Source organism: Eschrichtius robustus, chromosome 17 (genome assembly GCF_028021215.1).
Source record: "Eschrichtius robustus isolate mEscRob2 chromosome 17, mEscRob2.pri, whole genome shotgun sequence".
In the NCBI taxonomy this organism is placed as follows: domain Eukaryota; kingdom Metazoa; phylum Chordata; class Mammalia; order Artiodactyla; family Eschrichtiidae; genus Eschrichtius; species Eschrichtius robustus.
The window spans coordinates 29,825,975-29,841,464 of NC_090840.1; the positions used below are offsets into that span (position 1 = coordinate 29,825,975).

The window sequence follows — 15,490 nt, forward strand, 5'->3', positions numbered from 1 at the left end:
GGGCTGCCAGGACCCACCTGGTCCGTGGAGGCTTTGGTGGGGCAGTGCTCAGGCCCACTGGGACCCATGTGGCCAGAGGAGGCCCTGGCGGGGCAGGGCTCAGACCTGGGACCCTAGCAGGCTCACTGGGGCCCGAGTGGGTGGAAGAGACCCTGACTTGAGGGGTGGGTGAGCCCACTCAGGTGTGCCTACTGCCCAAGGAGGCCAGGCCAGTGGGTGGGGAAGGGTACTGCAATGGCGGCCCTGCCCTTTGCTCACCACTTAACAATGGTGCCCCACTTCCCTGGTGGCCCGGTCTTCCTCCTCCAACCTTCCCGGCTGTGGAGCCCTTCCCTCTTGCTGTCCCAGGCTGCCTCCCCACCGCCAACAGCCATCCCCTCCCCAGGTCCACCCTCCAAACCTCACTCTCCGGCACCCAGCCATCCTCTCCACCACGAGACACACAACTCAGGCTGGGGTGCACAGTGCTGCGACACAGACCATACACATAGGTCCCACTCTGTCCTGCCCTCCACAGACCAGCTGCCACATTCTCCTCTGATCCCCCAATCCCCTGAAGGTCCCTCTCTGTCCCCACTGATCCCCTCACCATGAGTGGGGCCCTCTGAGTGTGGGAATCTCTTTTCTTCCCTAGCCCCCCTTCAGGGGCACCAGTCCTGTCCCGCCTCCACTTTTCTTTCCCCCTCCTTCCCTCCACATCATACCCAGTTGCACAGAGATTCCTCCAGTCCCCATGGGTGTCTGAGGTCCCCCACTAGCGCTCAGTAGGTGCTCTGCAAGAATTGCTCTGATGCATTCTTGTGTACTTGTGAGGAGACGTGAACTCCACATCCTCTTACTCTGCCATCTTGACTCCGCCCCCTCTCCAAATGGGTTTGTTTTTTATATTCAAATCAGCACCAAAAGAAGGACTCAGGAAAGTTGAAGAGAATGGTTTTTAATTTTATTTTATTTTATTTATTTATTTATTTTATTTTATTTTTATTTTTTATTTTTTATTTTTGGCCACACAGCACCGCTTGTGGGATCTCAGTTCCCTGACCAGGGATTGAACCCCGGCCACAGCAGTGAAAACACTGAATTCTAACCACTAGACCACCAGGGAACTCCCATGCTTTTTTATTTTTAATTGTTAACTTTTATTACAAGACAACCACAACTTCAGTAAAGAAGGGGTGGGGTGCAGAAAAAATGGAAGAGTGGGAGAGACATCATCAATATATCAATGCAAACCAAGACTTAAGCTTTTTGCAAAACAACAGAGCTTTCATTACACATAACAATTTCTGTGTGATTTTTAAAGATAGGTACTGTCTTGTGTACTTCTGTATATATTATCTCATTTGAGAAAGAAAGTTACCATAGGTACTTTATCATTAATGTTCCATTATGTGCTTAATCTTTATTTGGAACTTGGTGTGTTTTTAGAAGGCTATTTTTTTTTTCACAGTTCCTACTTCTACTTCTGGCATCTGTTCATCAGAAACTTCAGGGATGCAAATATTAAACAGCAATTGTAAATAACACGTCATCTTCTCAAACCAAAGCAACCTCAATTTAAAATATATTAAAGGTATATAAAACAGAAGTCCACTGAGAATAAAGAGACACACATAGATATAATACATATGTGGAGACTTCACCAAAGGTATCAAAACCAAGCACAGGCTGATGGCTATTGCTGCCAATAGAAATGGCAAAAACACCTGAAAAGAGCAAAATTTTTTTAAAAAATTAGATATGAAAACCCATTTAAGGTACTTACCTATTTACATAAACAAAAAATAAGATATAAGTTACTGATAGAAAATGGGCTAAATTATCCATGAGTTTAGATAAATCTGGCTTACTATTTAAGATGCTGAAAATTCATATTGTTAGGGTGTTGGCTGTAGGGAATGAACATCTAGCATTTGACTGTTCATGAGTGAAAATAATCATGACCACTTCCCAGTAGGGTAAACATCTTCTGGTCTAGAAGGCATGAGTTCTTTAAGAGGGAGTTCCTAAGGCCCAAAGGAAGTCAAAACAATTTTCCCAGAAAAATATCTCAAGGCAGTAGGAAATTCACGTCAATAACACAGAGTATCCTCAGACCCTCTGTTACTCAAGTAGATATTGACAGGTAAATATTATGGCTTTGTAGGCTCAGTATATTAAAAACAAAACAAATAAAAATAAATACTTTGGCCAAAACAATTCTCCTTATTTTTTGTGGATATTTTTGGTTTCTGTTTTTGCCAAAAACCTTGAATCCCTATCCTTGGCACTTGCTTTGTGTTAGGATTGCAAGTGTTTTGCACCAAACATTACCCCACCTAGGGAGAAAATTCAGTAGGCAGTCACTTTTGCAATGTATTTAAGAGATAGATATGAATCTATACCTCCAAAGTATAACACAGCTAGTCACAATTTATTAAACCCTTTAATTAGAGGGTCACTCATTTGAGGTTTAAATCATTAAGAAGCTCCTTTTAATGGGTAAAATACCCCTGAGAAAGATAACCTATCATCTCAGAGCTTACTATCAGTTATCCGAAAACTGAGAGAGGAGAGAAGAGCATTCATGTGGGCATTAGAGACAAATTTCAACCACTTACGTTATGGTTACCCTTGCCTTCCTTTTTGATGCAAATGTATATCAAATAATAATATAAATAATAATAACTATCAGTGTGGCTCTGTATTGTTTGCATGCCTTGGCTCATTTAATACATCCCACATTCTTAGGAGGTAAGCATTATTTATTCCCATTTTAGGTCTGAAGACACTGAGGATCAGTGGTTAAAAAACAAGAAGATTCCCCTTCCCTATGTACTCTCTGAGCATACGCTGGAGGCCACCATGTAGCAATGATCATACTATGGTTTTGGTTCATCTGACTGTCTAGATAGATTATAGTCTGCCTGAATGCAGAAGCCAAGTCTTATTCCTTTCTGCACCCAGAATACCTAGCAAGGTACTCAAATCATAGTGGCTTCTTAATAATTGATATAATTAGGGGATGGTTGGATGGAAGTAGAAGGAACTGAAAAGAAAAGATGGTTGTAAGTCAACCAAAGCTGATGATTAGAACATTGCTTCCTCCCAGAGTTCTTTCTTATATTTTGTACTTAGTGAGAGACAAACATCCTAAAGAGACTGCCTAGATTTGAATCTTGGCTCCACTCCATGCTGTGTGACCTTGGGCAAGTGACAACTTTTATAGACCTATTTCCTGATCTGTAAAATGGGGATAACACTAGTATCCGTCTTCTGTATTACTGAGAGAAATAATTTTGATAATCCAAGTAAAGCTTTTAACATGATGCTGAGCCAACCAAGACTATTTTACTATTCTGATAATCAAAGCATCAGGCCACCTTTCTCCAATAGTTTCCTTACGCTGTCCAGTTTTTTCTTCTTTCCTTTTCTATGATTAAAGAGCACTCCTGTGAAACCCTTCTTCATCCAGACTGAAAGTAAGTTTAAATGTAAGTAGAATTGAAAGGATGGAATTTGTTGGTGATCAAGTTAAGCTGACGTTTCAGGACAGGAGATGTTATAACTTGTGACCCCACAGCAGCACTTGCCTCTTCTTATTTCTCACCTGCTAAATCTGACCCTGACTGTGGAAGATACTGGTATGCAGTGGTAGCTAGCTACAGAAGTAAACAAAGTAATCTCTGCTGAAAAGACTCATAATGATTTGTCTGACAGTCCAGAGGACTATCCTTCTCTCTAATAAACCGAACAGAACCTGGGAGATTTTATATTGAGTAAAATCTACCCAATAAAAATCAAAATTAAATCTAAGACCAAATTATCTGTACATGCTTCACAATTTGTTAGTAATAAAAAGATTTACATGTAGACATTCTGAATATAGTCTTCCAATATATTTACACCCAGTATCTTTGATTTCACACAGAAAATATTAGAAAACTCACTTTTACCTTATAAGGTCGAGGTAGATTGGGCTTTTGGTATCTCAGTTTTAGTATTCCTGTCATTGATAAAGCAGACCAAATAGAAACTACAATATAAAGATAGTTTATCAAATCAATTAGGTTTTTCAAGACAACCGCAATGGACGCCATAATGACAAGTAGTAGCACAGATATAAATGTAGAGGAGTAAATATTAAGCATGTTAAATAACAAAGGCAGCTGGCCCTCTTGGCCTGCAATGTATATTACTCTTGATGATTCAAATACGTTAATCAGAAGGTTGCTAAATAATGAGGCAGAAATACCAAAAGGAATAACCCATGTTAATGAGGGGATAACTCTATCAGTCCATGTGATAGCCACAGCATCTGCAGAAAAACCAGAACACAAGAAAATATATTTAAAAAGAGAATGATAAAACTTTAAAAATTATTTTTAAATAAAAGCAGGACATTTAAAGTCATTAAAAATTTGAATTTCATTTAATTTCACTCTTTATTTCCTTTTGCATGTGTCCATTTTAGCTCTGTCAAAGCAGTTATTATTGTATGTGTATTCCCCAATAGATGAGGAATTTCACTTCTTGAGGGCAAAGATCATTTCCTTTCTATAAAACTAGTACTTCATTCAGTGACAGACGTAGAGTAAATTTTCAATGATACTTGTGAAATAAATTGATTTTGTGGAATGGATGATTGAGTGAGTGCTTAAACTAAAACTAGTTTACAGAGTGCTGATAATTACAGTCAGAGTGAAAAAAATCACGGTGCAATGCTGCTGACACAGGAATGAGACTCACAAAGTTCCCATATCATGGTGCAATTTGAAATACTTAACAGAAATAAAAATAAACCATGTAGACAGGGAAAATAAATTACACACAGATTAAAATACTTATGACATTTGGGCACTAGCCTAAACTATAGACCAGGGGTCTCTCAGGGGAGGTGGTTTTGCTCCTCAGGGGTCATTTGACAAAGTCTGGAGACATCTTTGGTTGTCACAACTGAGGAGGTAGGAGGTTACTGCTGGCATCTAGTGGGTAGAGGCCAAGGATGCTGCTAAATATCCTACAATGCATGGGACAAACAACAAAAAATGATATGGTCCAAAATGTCTAGTGCTAAGATTGAGAAACCTTGGTATTGACCAATCTTTAACGAATATTGTGACTTTTTTACTTAAAGGTGAAGAGATCTTATGAACGCTAATTCAGTATAAGTCAGTAGATATAAAAGGCATCAGTGAAAACAATTATCCACTATCTATGAGAACCTATCTGAATCCAATTCATATTATGTAGGATATGTAAGCTAGGATAGATCATTCAGACTCAGAAAAAAAAATCCTCAGTTTTTCAGTGGAAAGAGTGCAACACGATCTTGTGTCCCTGGGGGTAGGGGTCCTCCAGGGTTATGGCAAAGTTGTTTTCCAGGGGAGCCTCCAACACGTCAACATACTGGCTTATAACAAACAGTAAAATATTTTCAATACGATGAAATTGAAATATCATCAGTGGTTCCTGTTCTTAAAAGTCTATTTTTTAAAGCCCTTTCAAATAGCCTCAAGTGCTCTTTTCACTATTCTCTTTAATGCTATTCTATAATATTGGGTCTTGTTTTAAAATGTCTCCTGCCTCACTTAATATTCATTTTAAATAAGGTATCGTTGGTAATTCCTCCTGAAAAGTCATACCTCCACACATTTTCCATTTTCAGACACATTTCAGAAATACTTCTTTCCAGTAGTGAAGCCCTTGTTCTCCTTTGATTTTCCATCCTTTACAAACCTGGTTGGTTATAATTAGGGGAGGTTCTAGTTCAGCTCTGCTGCATAATCTTTATCTCTATCTTACAAGTGATTTTTTTTTCTTTTTCATTCCTTTCCTTATGTCATTTGTTTTCTTTAAAAAATTATATTATATATGTTTTTGATAAAAAGTAAAATAAAAAGCTCCGAAACACATAAAGTAAAAAGTAAGTGTCCCTTTCTTTGCCAATCCTTCATTCACACACCCCAGAAGTAACTACTGTTAACATCTTTTTTGATACTCTTTCATAAATTTTCTATGCATATATAAGCATCTGTGAGAGGTATGTATATGTGTACATATATGTATTTGTGTGTGTGTGTGTGTATGTGTGTACACCTGCACGGTTAATCTTGCTTTTTTCACCTTCCAATACATCTTGATCATATTAGTACATATACATCCATCTAATTATCTTTAAAATTTTTCAATATTCCATTATATAACTGCAACTTAAATTCTTTACTATTTCCATATTGGTGGATTTTTAGGTTGTTTTCAATTTTTTACTAATTAAAAATGTTCTTTAATGAACACACTTGTGTCCTCAGGTGTTGGTGCACTTCTCCTCTGAGAGTAAATTCTTAGAAGTGGGATTTGTGAGTCAAAAAGTATATACTTTTTAAAATAAGCTAGGTATTACAAAATTACCCTGCAAAAATGATTGTACCAATTTACTAGTAAGTGATTCTAACATTTTCAGTTTCCTCTCAAAGTACTTAATCACGCCTGGTTGACCAGCTATCTGCAGGCTGCTTCTGGTCAAAGAAACCTTCTTAGCCTCTGCTCCCAGACAATATACTTACTCTTTTGGATTATCTTTTCCTATGCCAATAGTCTCTAGTTTCAAATACAACACGGAACCCTCAAGAACACCAAGTGGGAGCACCCCTGTCAATAGTGTGTTAGCAGGGCTTTCAGGAACTTTGAAATCTTCAGGCTGAAAAAACCAGGAACCTGTGCTCCTCACTATGACATTTCCACAAACCTCATTCTAGAGGGACAGGCTTCCCCCACTGTGCTCTAGAACTTACTATTTTTTCTTCTAAGAAAAACACACACATCCTAGATGCTCTATATCCCTTTGTAGCTTTTCATGTCTTTTAAATATACCCATTTGTTTGAAAACATTCACTCCTTAATCCTTAAAATTCCTTAATTTAGGCATCTATTTCTTTTGTTTATAATTTTTTCTCCCACTATATAAAATTTGCCATTCATTAAAGAAAATTTGGAAAATTTAGTAAAGAATAAACAAAAATCACCCTCAATATCATTCCAACAGGTCATTATTAATTAGTTACTGGTACTTTCTGTTTTATATTGTAATATAGATCCTGCCTTTGCTCTCATTATTACATTATAAACAGCCTTTTTACTTTAAGTATTCTTCAAAAATATGATCTTTGAAAAAATCTCAGGATGGTCTATTATATAAATTTCTATAAATTATTTATTTATTTTAAATTTATTGGATATTTTGGTGGTCTTTAATTTTTTGCTCTCATAGGTAATGCTATGATGATTGTCCCTGTACATACATTTTTCATGTATAGCTCTGATTATTTCCTTAATGTAAGTTCATAATACAATAAAAGGTAGATATTTGAAATCAAAAATATTATTTCAGAATTTAAACAAGATCTAAGGGTGATATGTCTAAAAGAGTTGTATCAATTATAGTCAAAACACTTCATGTGTCTTCCATACATGCCAAAACTACTATACCGCCCACAAAAATGCTGCAACTATTATGACACACCAGAAGAGATATTCATCATTTTTAACAACGAGTATGGCCAGAGCACTGGCCAAAACAGATGCCAGCTTCAGTGAGCCATTACAGCTGAGCCAGCTGACCAACAGCCCTGACCACACCTGTACCTAGCTTCATAAATTTATTTTCTACATAATCAAAGTAGTTAATAAATCATTACTTGTTTTTGTCCAATTTAGCAATTGGTTTGTTCCCACAAATACTCAGAATCTTGACGATCTCTAGTGTACAGCTCCCTAACAGAGCTAGACCACTATGAATCAACACTGATACCATGCATATGGCAGCTTCCTACACGGCAGTAACACAAGAATTGAGGCAAAGTGTGTTAGGACTTTTATATTAAACCTCCCTTAGATTTATTTCCAGTGCCCCAAAGATTTACCAAAACAGTAATAGCTACACAAAAGACATTAGTCCCAAAAGTACTGGCTGATAACTCAACGTTTAATGCTGGTTTGAGTAAATTGCTGGTCTTTCATATTTCCTCTTCCTCATTTCTTTCCAAATTTCCTTTTATTCCTTGAACCTGTTACTCATTTTTAAATATATGTTTATTTCCTTAAGATTTTCCTATTCTTTCATTTTTTATTCTACAACTAGGGCCCTAAAATAGTTATCTTTTAGTCAAATTTCCAATATGTTCAGGGCCCTTTGTCACCATAAATTTTAGAGTTATTTATGCTAAATAACAACATTATATTACATATTAATCATATTAACTATGTATATCACTTGACCATTAGCATCTATTCTTTTAATTGTTAATGTCCTACATTTCAAGTTTATCATTCTTTATGTCACCTAGAAGAACATTTGGAAAATTCATGTTGTGAAATTTTTAGTAGATATAATATATGTATTATATATATTATAAGCACTGATTACACAGTGTCACTCTGGTGAGATCATGAAAGGAATACTAACATTTTGAACCGAGTCTGCACCATACGCCATCATTATACGTACTTTTCCATATTATCAGAAAACACATTACCATGATCAAATGTGAAACTCATTTCTAAGCCAAATCATGCTCTTTGGCCCCTCTGTTATTTTCAAAAATTACAAATTGACTCTCTATAAAATAATGAAAAGCAAACAGCAGTCTCAACTGGTAAAATCATACTTACATATGCTAAAAGGACCAGAACTGTCCTTATTATTATTTATTGTCTTAGTTATTTACATACAAACCTGAAGAGAGAATTTCCTTGGGTGTCAGAACAGTCAGGTAGGAGATGTTAACCAGAAAATAAACAATAGTCACCAGAGGGAATGCAGTAAATATGCATTTTAGAACTGTCTTCCTGGGTTTCTTCAGCTCCTCTATAACACGCAAAAGAGCAAAATCACAACTTGTAAAACTTATGCCTTAAATTAATCTTTAAAATTGCTCCATGTATCAAGTGTTGGGCTGGACTCTTCCTATCCTCCCCAGCCACCACCACCATCACACACGCACGCACGCACAGAGTGGGAACTGCTACACACACCCCTCCCTTCAGAGCTTGGTGCTAAATGAAAAAAAAGGAGGTTAATATCTTCATTTCCCCCATAGATGGTAAAATTTCTGAAGAAATGCACAAGAATGAAAATGAAGGCTTAGCCCATAAGACCCTGTAGGTTTGGAGTCTACCTGTGTCTTCAGTCTCCTTTGTTAGGTACTAGGTACTGAGTCTAAGAAGTGGGAATACAGTGGTGAGCAAAAACAAGCATGAAGCTCAACATTAAGAGGAGGACCTATGATTAATTCAATAATCACCTAAAGAAAAGTTAAAATAGTGACTGTGGTAAGCGTCCATGTGAAAAGGGAGAAAGGGCTGTGAGAATACAGTATATGACAAGTTGATGATTCCCTTTGCTATCCGTGTTACAGGCACACTGGTCTTCTTTCAGTTTCTCAAAAGTGTCGTGCTCCTTGTTGCCCTCAGCCCATTCTTTCACGTGGAATGTTCTTTCCTTTTCTAGTTGCCTAGTTGACACTTACCCTTCTTTCAGGAATCATAACTTCTTCTGGGAAAATAGGAGCTAAAAACCTCCTAGGCTAACAAAATTGTCCTATTATACATTCTCATAGCATTTGTGAAAAGAGTAAAAGAGTCCGTTATAAATACTCTCTCCCTGTAGTCTCTTTACCTTCCCTTTATGCCAATATTAAGTGCAGAAGAGACGTTGTGATTTAGCATCATATATAATGATCTTCCAGGATAGTCTTATTCTCAAATATTGTCCCATTTGTGACACCATTTTCCCCAGTCTCAGTTCTCTGAGAATTATCCCTGACATAAAGTATTGAACATTATAGCTATGTGTACACAATGTGACTCTGTGCCCTGGTAATAGGTAATAGGACCAAGCACAGACCTCTGACTCACTGGAAGCCAATCATTGCCAGTACACGAGAAGATTTCTTGCAAGAATTTGAACCATATGTCAACAAAACTGAATCAGGAAAAAAGCACGTAATGGCAGCACAAAAATCCAGCTAATAACTCTAGTTTTTAAGTTCTAGAGCTTCCCTAATTCCTGTTGTTCCTGAAGACTGGTTGCTCAGGTCTTCCTTGAAATACAACATTATCCTTCCAGCAAGTTCCCCTTTGCTTGTTTAAGCTAATGTGTGTGGGTTTTTGTTACTTAAAGCTAAATCCCTCTGACTAATAAATATTTGTCCTTTGACAAATGTCAGATTCCTTCCATCTGCATCTGCCCAAAGGTTGAATGTAATGCCCATGGCATACACAAATATGAGCTGATTAAGTACTTGATGAGTAAAGAATTAGAAAGCTCTCACTTAAATGCTGCCTGAGCCACTTAACTATTTATGGGCTTCTGGACAATTTATCGACTGTCAAGGTTTCAATTTCCTTACCTGTATATTGGGGAAATGGAAAATACAGAGACAATAAAATTCCAATCAAATGCCTAGCACTTATTAAGTTATTAATGACTACGGTTATTAGTTAAAGTTTTTGGGCAAGCAAAAGGGCTACTTTTAGGATTACCTGTACTTTCCTCTGGGCCTTTTGCTCTTTTTCATTATGTATTAGATTGTTACAGAGGAGATAGGAATATTATACAATATAATAGCTAGACAGGTAGTGAATATCCTTGGTTTTGAACTTAAAAGATGGCTGTTCCTATGGTAGGCAAAGTCAGCTGCCTACAAATTACTATTTTACTGGTAAAAGTGTTACTTAGAAGTTATTTATACTTAAAATTTATTAAGTAAATTAACAATCCCTGCATACACTGAAATTCCTTCAGCTTTTGTTTACTGCTAGCTGGTTTTCAAGAATTCTGTAATAATTGATAGGCTAGCAAATTTTGTTAATCTGTTTTCAGCAAAGTCATCTAGCAATGAAACATCTTTGGCAATGGAACAAGATGAAATTGGCACAGATAGACGCCAAAGATACCTCTTCTATCCTTAAAAGAGAGAGAGACAAAATGAGAGAGAGAGAAAAAAGAAAATTTTTCTCATTATGCTAGCCTCTCAAATTGCAGTGACCCATTTACTCATAAAAGACTAATCTCTTATAGCTTTCTTTTCTCAATACTTCACTTTTAAATTCAAAGCCAAATTTCCTCTCATGCTCAAAATTCACCAATGACCTCTTAAAATTTTTTCTGATCAGTTCTCACACTCCTCAATTTCTGAAGCATTTCACCATGTTGATTTCACCCCCTTTTGGAAACATGGTGATTTTCTTTCATAATTCTCTAAACTTCCTCTGGCTTCTTCAGCAGATCTTCTTTCTCCACCTACTGCTTAAAAGTTGGCATTCTCAAGATGTTAAAAAAAAATAAAAATAATAAAAATAATAAAAATTAAAAAAAAAAAAAGTTGGCATTCTCCAGTCATCTGTCTCCAGTCCTATGCCATCTTGTTCTACCTCTCTCTAGGTGCTTGGCTTAGCAATTGTATCTATTATCAATCCCATCAGGTGGAAAGCATTTTTGCAGTCACCCAAGATTGTGTGCCATGTCTTATACACACCTGCACACTTCTAGTCTCCACAGCTTCACTCAGATTTTTCTACTGCTAGAATTTTTTGGATTCAGTGAAAATTGTTACCTTTTCCACTTGATGACACAGCAAAAGGTGATTTTACCTTCCACTGAATTTCCATAGTAATTATATTTTTCCCTTGTAGCCACTTATTAAATACTATTGTGCCATTATTTGCTCATAAGGCACAGAATTATAGTGATTTTAAGCGATAATGCCCATTTTTCAAATGAAGGAGAAAAAAAAAGTAAGTCCAGAGAGTTAAAGATACTTGCCAAGCTAGTAAGTGGCAGAATTCAGGCCAAAATGTAGGTATTGCCACTTCTACTAGACTATAAGCCTCTTTGGGGTAAAGAATACATCTTACTCATCTTCAGGCCCTAATACAGGGCTTTAAAAATAGTCAGTGTTTAAAAAAATATCTGCTGATCGAGTGATTTAATGAATGATGGACACGTCAGTCACTACAGGGGGTACTAAGATTAAAGGAAAAATTTGTTCAATAGTAGAGCGTCTGCTTAATGTTTAAATGTCAAAGAAAAATACTGATAAAATGGTTGACTTTGAGAAACATGAAATAAGTGTGCAAGTTTCCTGAGGAGGTGAGAGGGAAAGGATACAGGTAGAGTTCAAGGGAAGAGACTGACTTGGAAAGTGGAGAGAAAACTTTTGTCCTGACGTTGAAGGGAAGAGTATTAAGTCCAGCCTTAGAGCAGTCAAGGATATCTGATTCTATTCTTTTTAAAAATACTTGAGCCTAAGTGTGTCACACTCACCCATAACACAAACATAGTCTGCATTGGATTATTATTGGATTCACGGTTTCATGGAAGGGGAGTATTTCCACAACCCCAGAACTAGTTTGACATGGAGGTCCCATATCTGTGGTCCCAGGATAGAAAGCTGAAAAAGAGAAGTTATTCAAGAAAATAAATACTTTGGAATAACTGTGGAAAAAATTAAAGAGTAGGTGATAAGTGCAGAGCTGGCATATCCTGATCTGATTTAGAAAATAATAAGGAAGAAAAAATAGATTGAGTCATTTATTTTAAATGAAACACAAAATATAATAAAAGATGTGCATTTCACATGGCATGCAATAAGTCATGGCTTGAGATTTTTTTTCTCAAGGTATTGTTGGTTACCTGCTATATACATAGAACATCCTCCACCTGAATATGAAAAATATCCTTGGAAGACAGCTTCTATAAACCGGGAGGCTTCTGGAAACTCAGCACCGAAGGAGTTCTAGATTCTGCTTCCTCCCTCTCACCAGCAACACTACTCCACTTAGGGAAATAAGGCCGAGTATGGCCATTTTCAGCACGGTGCTGGATATCTGAAGCCAAGTCACCTCTTTCACACCACGAAAATTCAGAATTCCCACAATCCACAATATGGCCAGTGCCAGATATTTCTTTGGAACAGAGCAGCTGGGATAAAAAGGCTGGATGCTGTACCCAGCGAGGAGCAGAGCTTGACTGGCAGCTAGCCCTGGCCCCAGAAACAAGGTTATCCAGAGGTTCAGGAAAGAGATCAAGTTGCTAAAACAGCTCTTGAGACAATAGTAGTGAGCTCCACAGCATGAGAAGGTTATACCTATCTCTGCGGAGCAGAGAGAGGTCATAATGGGCAATAAGGCACAACCAGCCCAGATGCACAGGGAGAGCCCCACGTTCATGCAAGAGTACTTCAATACCCCTTTGGGAGCCACAAAAATGCCTGCTCCAATTATATTAACAAAAAACTTGTGCCCCAGGAATATCCAAATACGCTCTTGAGCTGTATCTTCCTCTCTGCATCCATTGTAATTGAAGAATTTTTAAATTTTATTTATATAAATTATAATTTCTGAATTTTCTTGCCTATGTTGCTGGAAAGGATGTTCATGGATTCTCTGAAATAAAAGAGTGCTGCCCTTTTTTTCCACCGTTGTTAAATATAGCTTATGTTCAATCATTAACAAAATATATGTGATGCATCCAAGTAAAATAATGTAAGGTTATTTGGAAGGGTTTAAGTCTGACTTGTTTTTTTAATTATTATCAAAATAATACATTCAGATGGAAAAAAAGGATTTCAATAAGACAGGATATTACAGCAAAAAGCAGGGGTTTCCTGCTCTATTTCACTTCTTCCCAAACATATTCCCAGTTCTTTTCTCTGGAAACAGCCATTTAAAAGTATATATGGTTTTGGTTCTTTTTGGTGGTTGCTTCCACAACTCTAAACAGTATGAAAATACTTTTATTCTTATATATCTTTACTTAAGAAAGTGTCCGTTGACTTCCTCCCATGAACACTGAGGAATTAGCTCACTTACTATCCTCTCACTTACTCTACTCCTTCTTCCTCCCATTTTTTACCATCAAGCTCTCAAGAAACCAAGTATTTACCTTTCATCAAGTTCATGGAAACCAATTAACAAGGTGAAGGAGTGAAAGACCCTGCAACATAAGCCTGTCCCCTAAACAGCCATCATTCTGGTTTCCTGGGTCACATGCAGAAAGATGTGTACAGGAAGTATAGGATGACGCCTGACCCCCATGGACAGAAGGAAAGAGGATCCTGATCATCTGAGCAAGGTCTGAGCCTTAATAGCTCTTATATATGTTGACTCTACAATGCAAAGTGTTGTCCTGAGCATCTCTAAAGCCTCATAAGCTTGGAGCACACCCACTGCCTCGGAAGTAAATTATTTCCAAATTATCCTTTAAGAGTAAATGAAAATGAAATTGTTTATGTTTTTGCTTTGGTTGTGGGTAAACTGGCTATTTTCTGGCAGATTGCATCTGATCTGCCAGAAAGTCCAGTAATAAAACTGTACAGATCTCAATAAACATGAGTGGGTTCACTACCCAAATGAAAGCATGCCTCCCCTCCTATCCCAGAGAGAAGGACCTAGGAGTGAGGGAAGGAGACCAGAAAGCTCACCTTAAAATAGAAATACAGTATGTGAAATAAGCCACACACAAAAAGACAAGTATTGCATGATTCTACTTACATGAGATACCTAAAATAGTCAAATTCATAAAGTCAAAGACTGGAATGGTGGTTACCAGGGGCTGAGTTCAGGGGGAAGTGAGTAGTTGTTAATCAACAGTCATAAAATTTGAGCTATGAGTAAGCTCTAGAGATGTACAACATTATAACTACAGTCAGCAATAACGTACACTGAAAATTTAAGAGGATAGATCCCATGTTAGGTACTTATCACAATAAAATATTTTAAAAGAAGGTAAAATATAATTTAACTCATGGAAAAAAGGAGACAAAGTAGAAGCAGGGGTCAGAGTTAGCCAATGTCCTGTCAATCAATCTCCCATCTACCTACTTTCAGGAGAGACAGTGAGTGAATCCACGACCCATGCCTTGGATTTCACAGCAGGAAAATAAGACTAGAGAAAGAACTATGGCTCCCAAATAGCAGTGTGGTAGCTTTGTAGTGTATGAATTACACATTAGGCTATGCTAAACTACATTTCCCAAATTTCTCTGTTAGAATGGACCATAAGGAAGATTCTTGTGTGAGATTTAGAAAGCAGAAGCGAAGCAGCAGTCACTTTGACATTTCACACTGACAAGGAACCCCTCCTTGACCAAACTTAATCAGGCTCCTTTGAGCCTTCATCCACGGCCTGCTCAGCACAGTTTAGCAAGAATACCCACACCCTTGCTATCTAATCAAGTTCCTCTTAGTCCTTCTCCATTCACTGACTCCCTCACTCTGCCCATGGCTATAAATTCCCAGCTGTCTTTGCTGTATTTGGTGTCAAGTTCATTTCTAGACTGAAGTCTCTTTCCCTTACGGCAGTAGCTCAAATAAAATCTGCCTTGCCATTTGTAACCAGCACTCTGGGCAATTTTTCTTTTACAATATACATTGTGTTATACATGATGGCCCACCCCTTTGCTGTAATTGTCATATATCTGCTGGCTTACCTCTCTAGCATGAGACAGTA

General features: G+C 37.4%; 1 protein-coding gene across 1 annotated transcript; it reads right to left on the reverse strand.

The window, feature by feature from the left end:
• Positions 1-1,424: 1,424 nt before the first annotated feature.
• Positions 1,425-13,334, reverse strand: SLC7A13 (solute carrier family 7 member 13). Its single transcript, XM_068525483.1, is given in 6 exon segments — positions 1,425-1,706; positions 3,936-4,297; positions 8,714-8,845; positions 12,674-12,777; positions 12,779-13,268; positions 13,271-13,334. Coding segments are annotated over 6 exon segments (1,434 nt in total).
• Between the last annotated feature and the right edge of the window lie 2,156 nt (positions 13,335-15,490).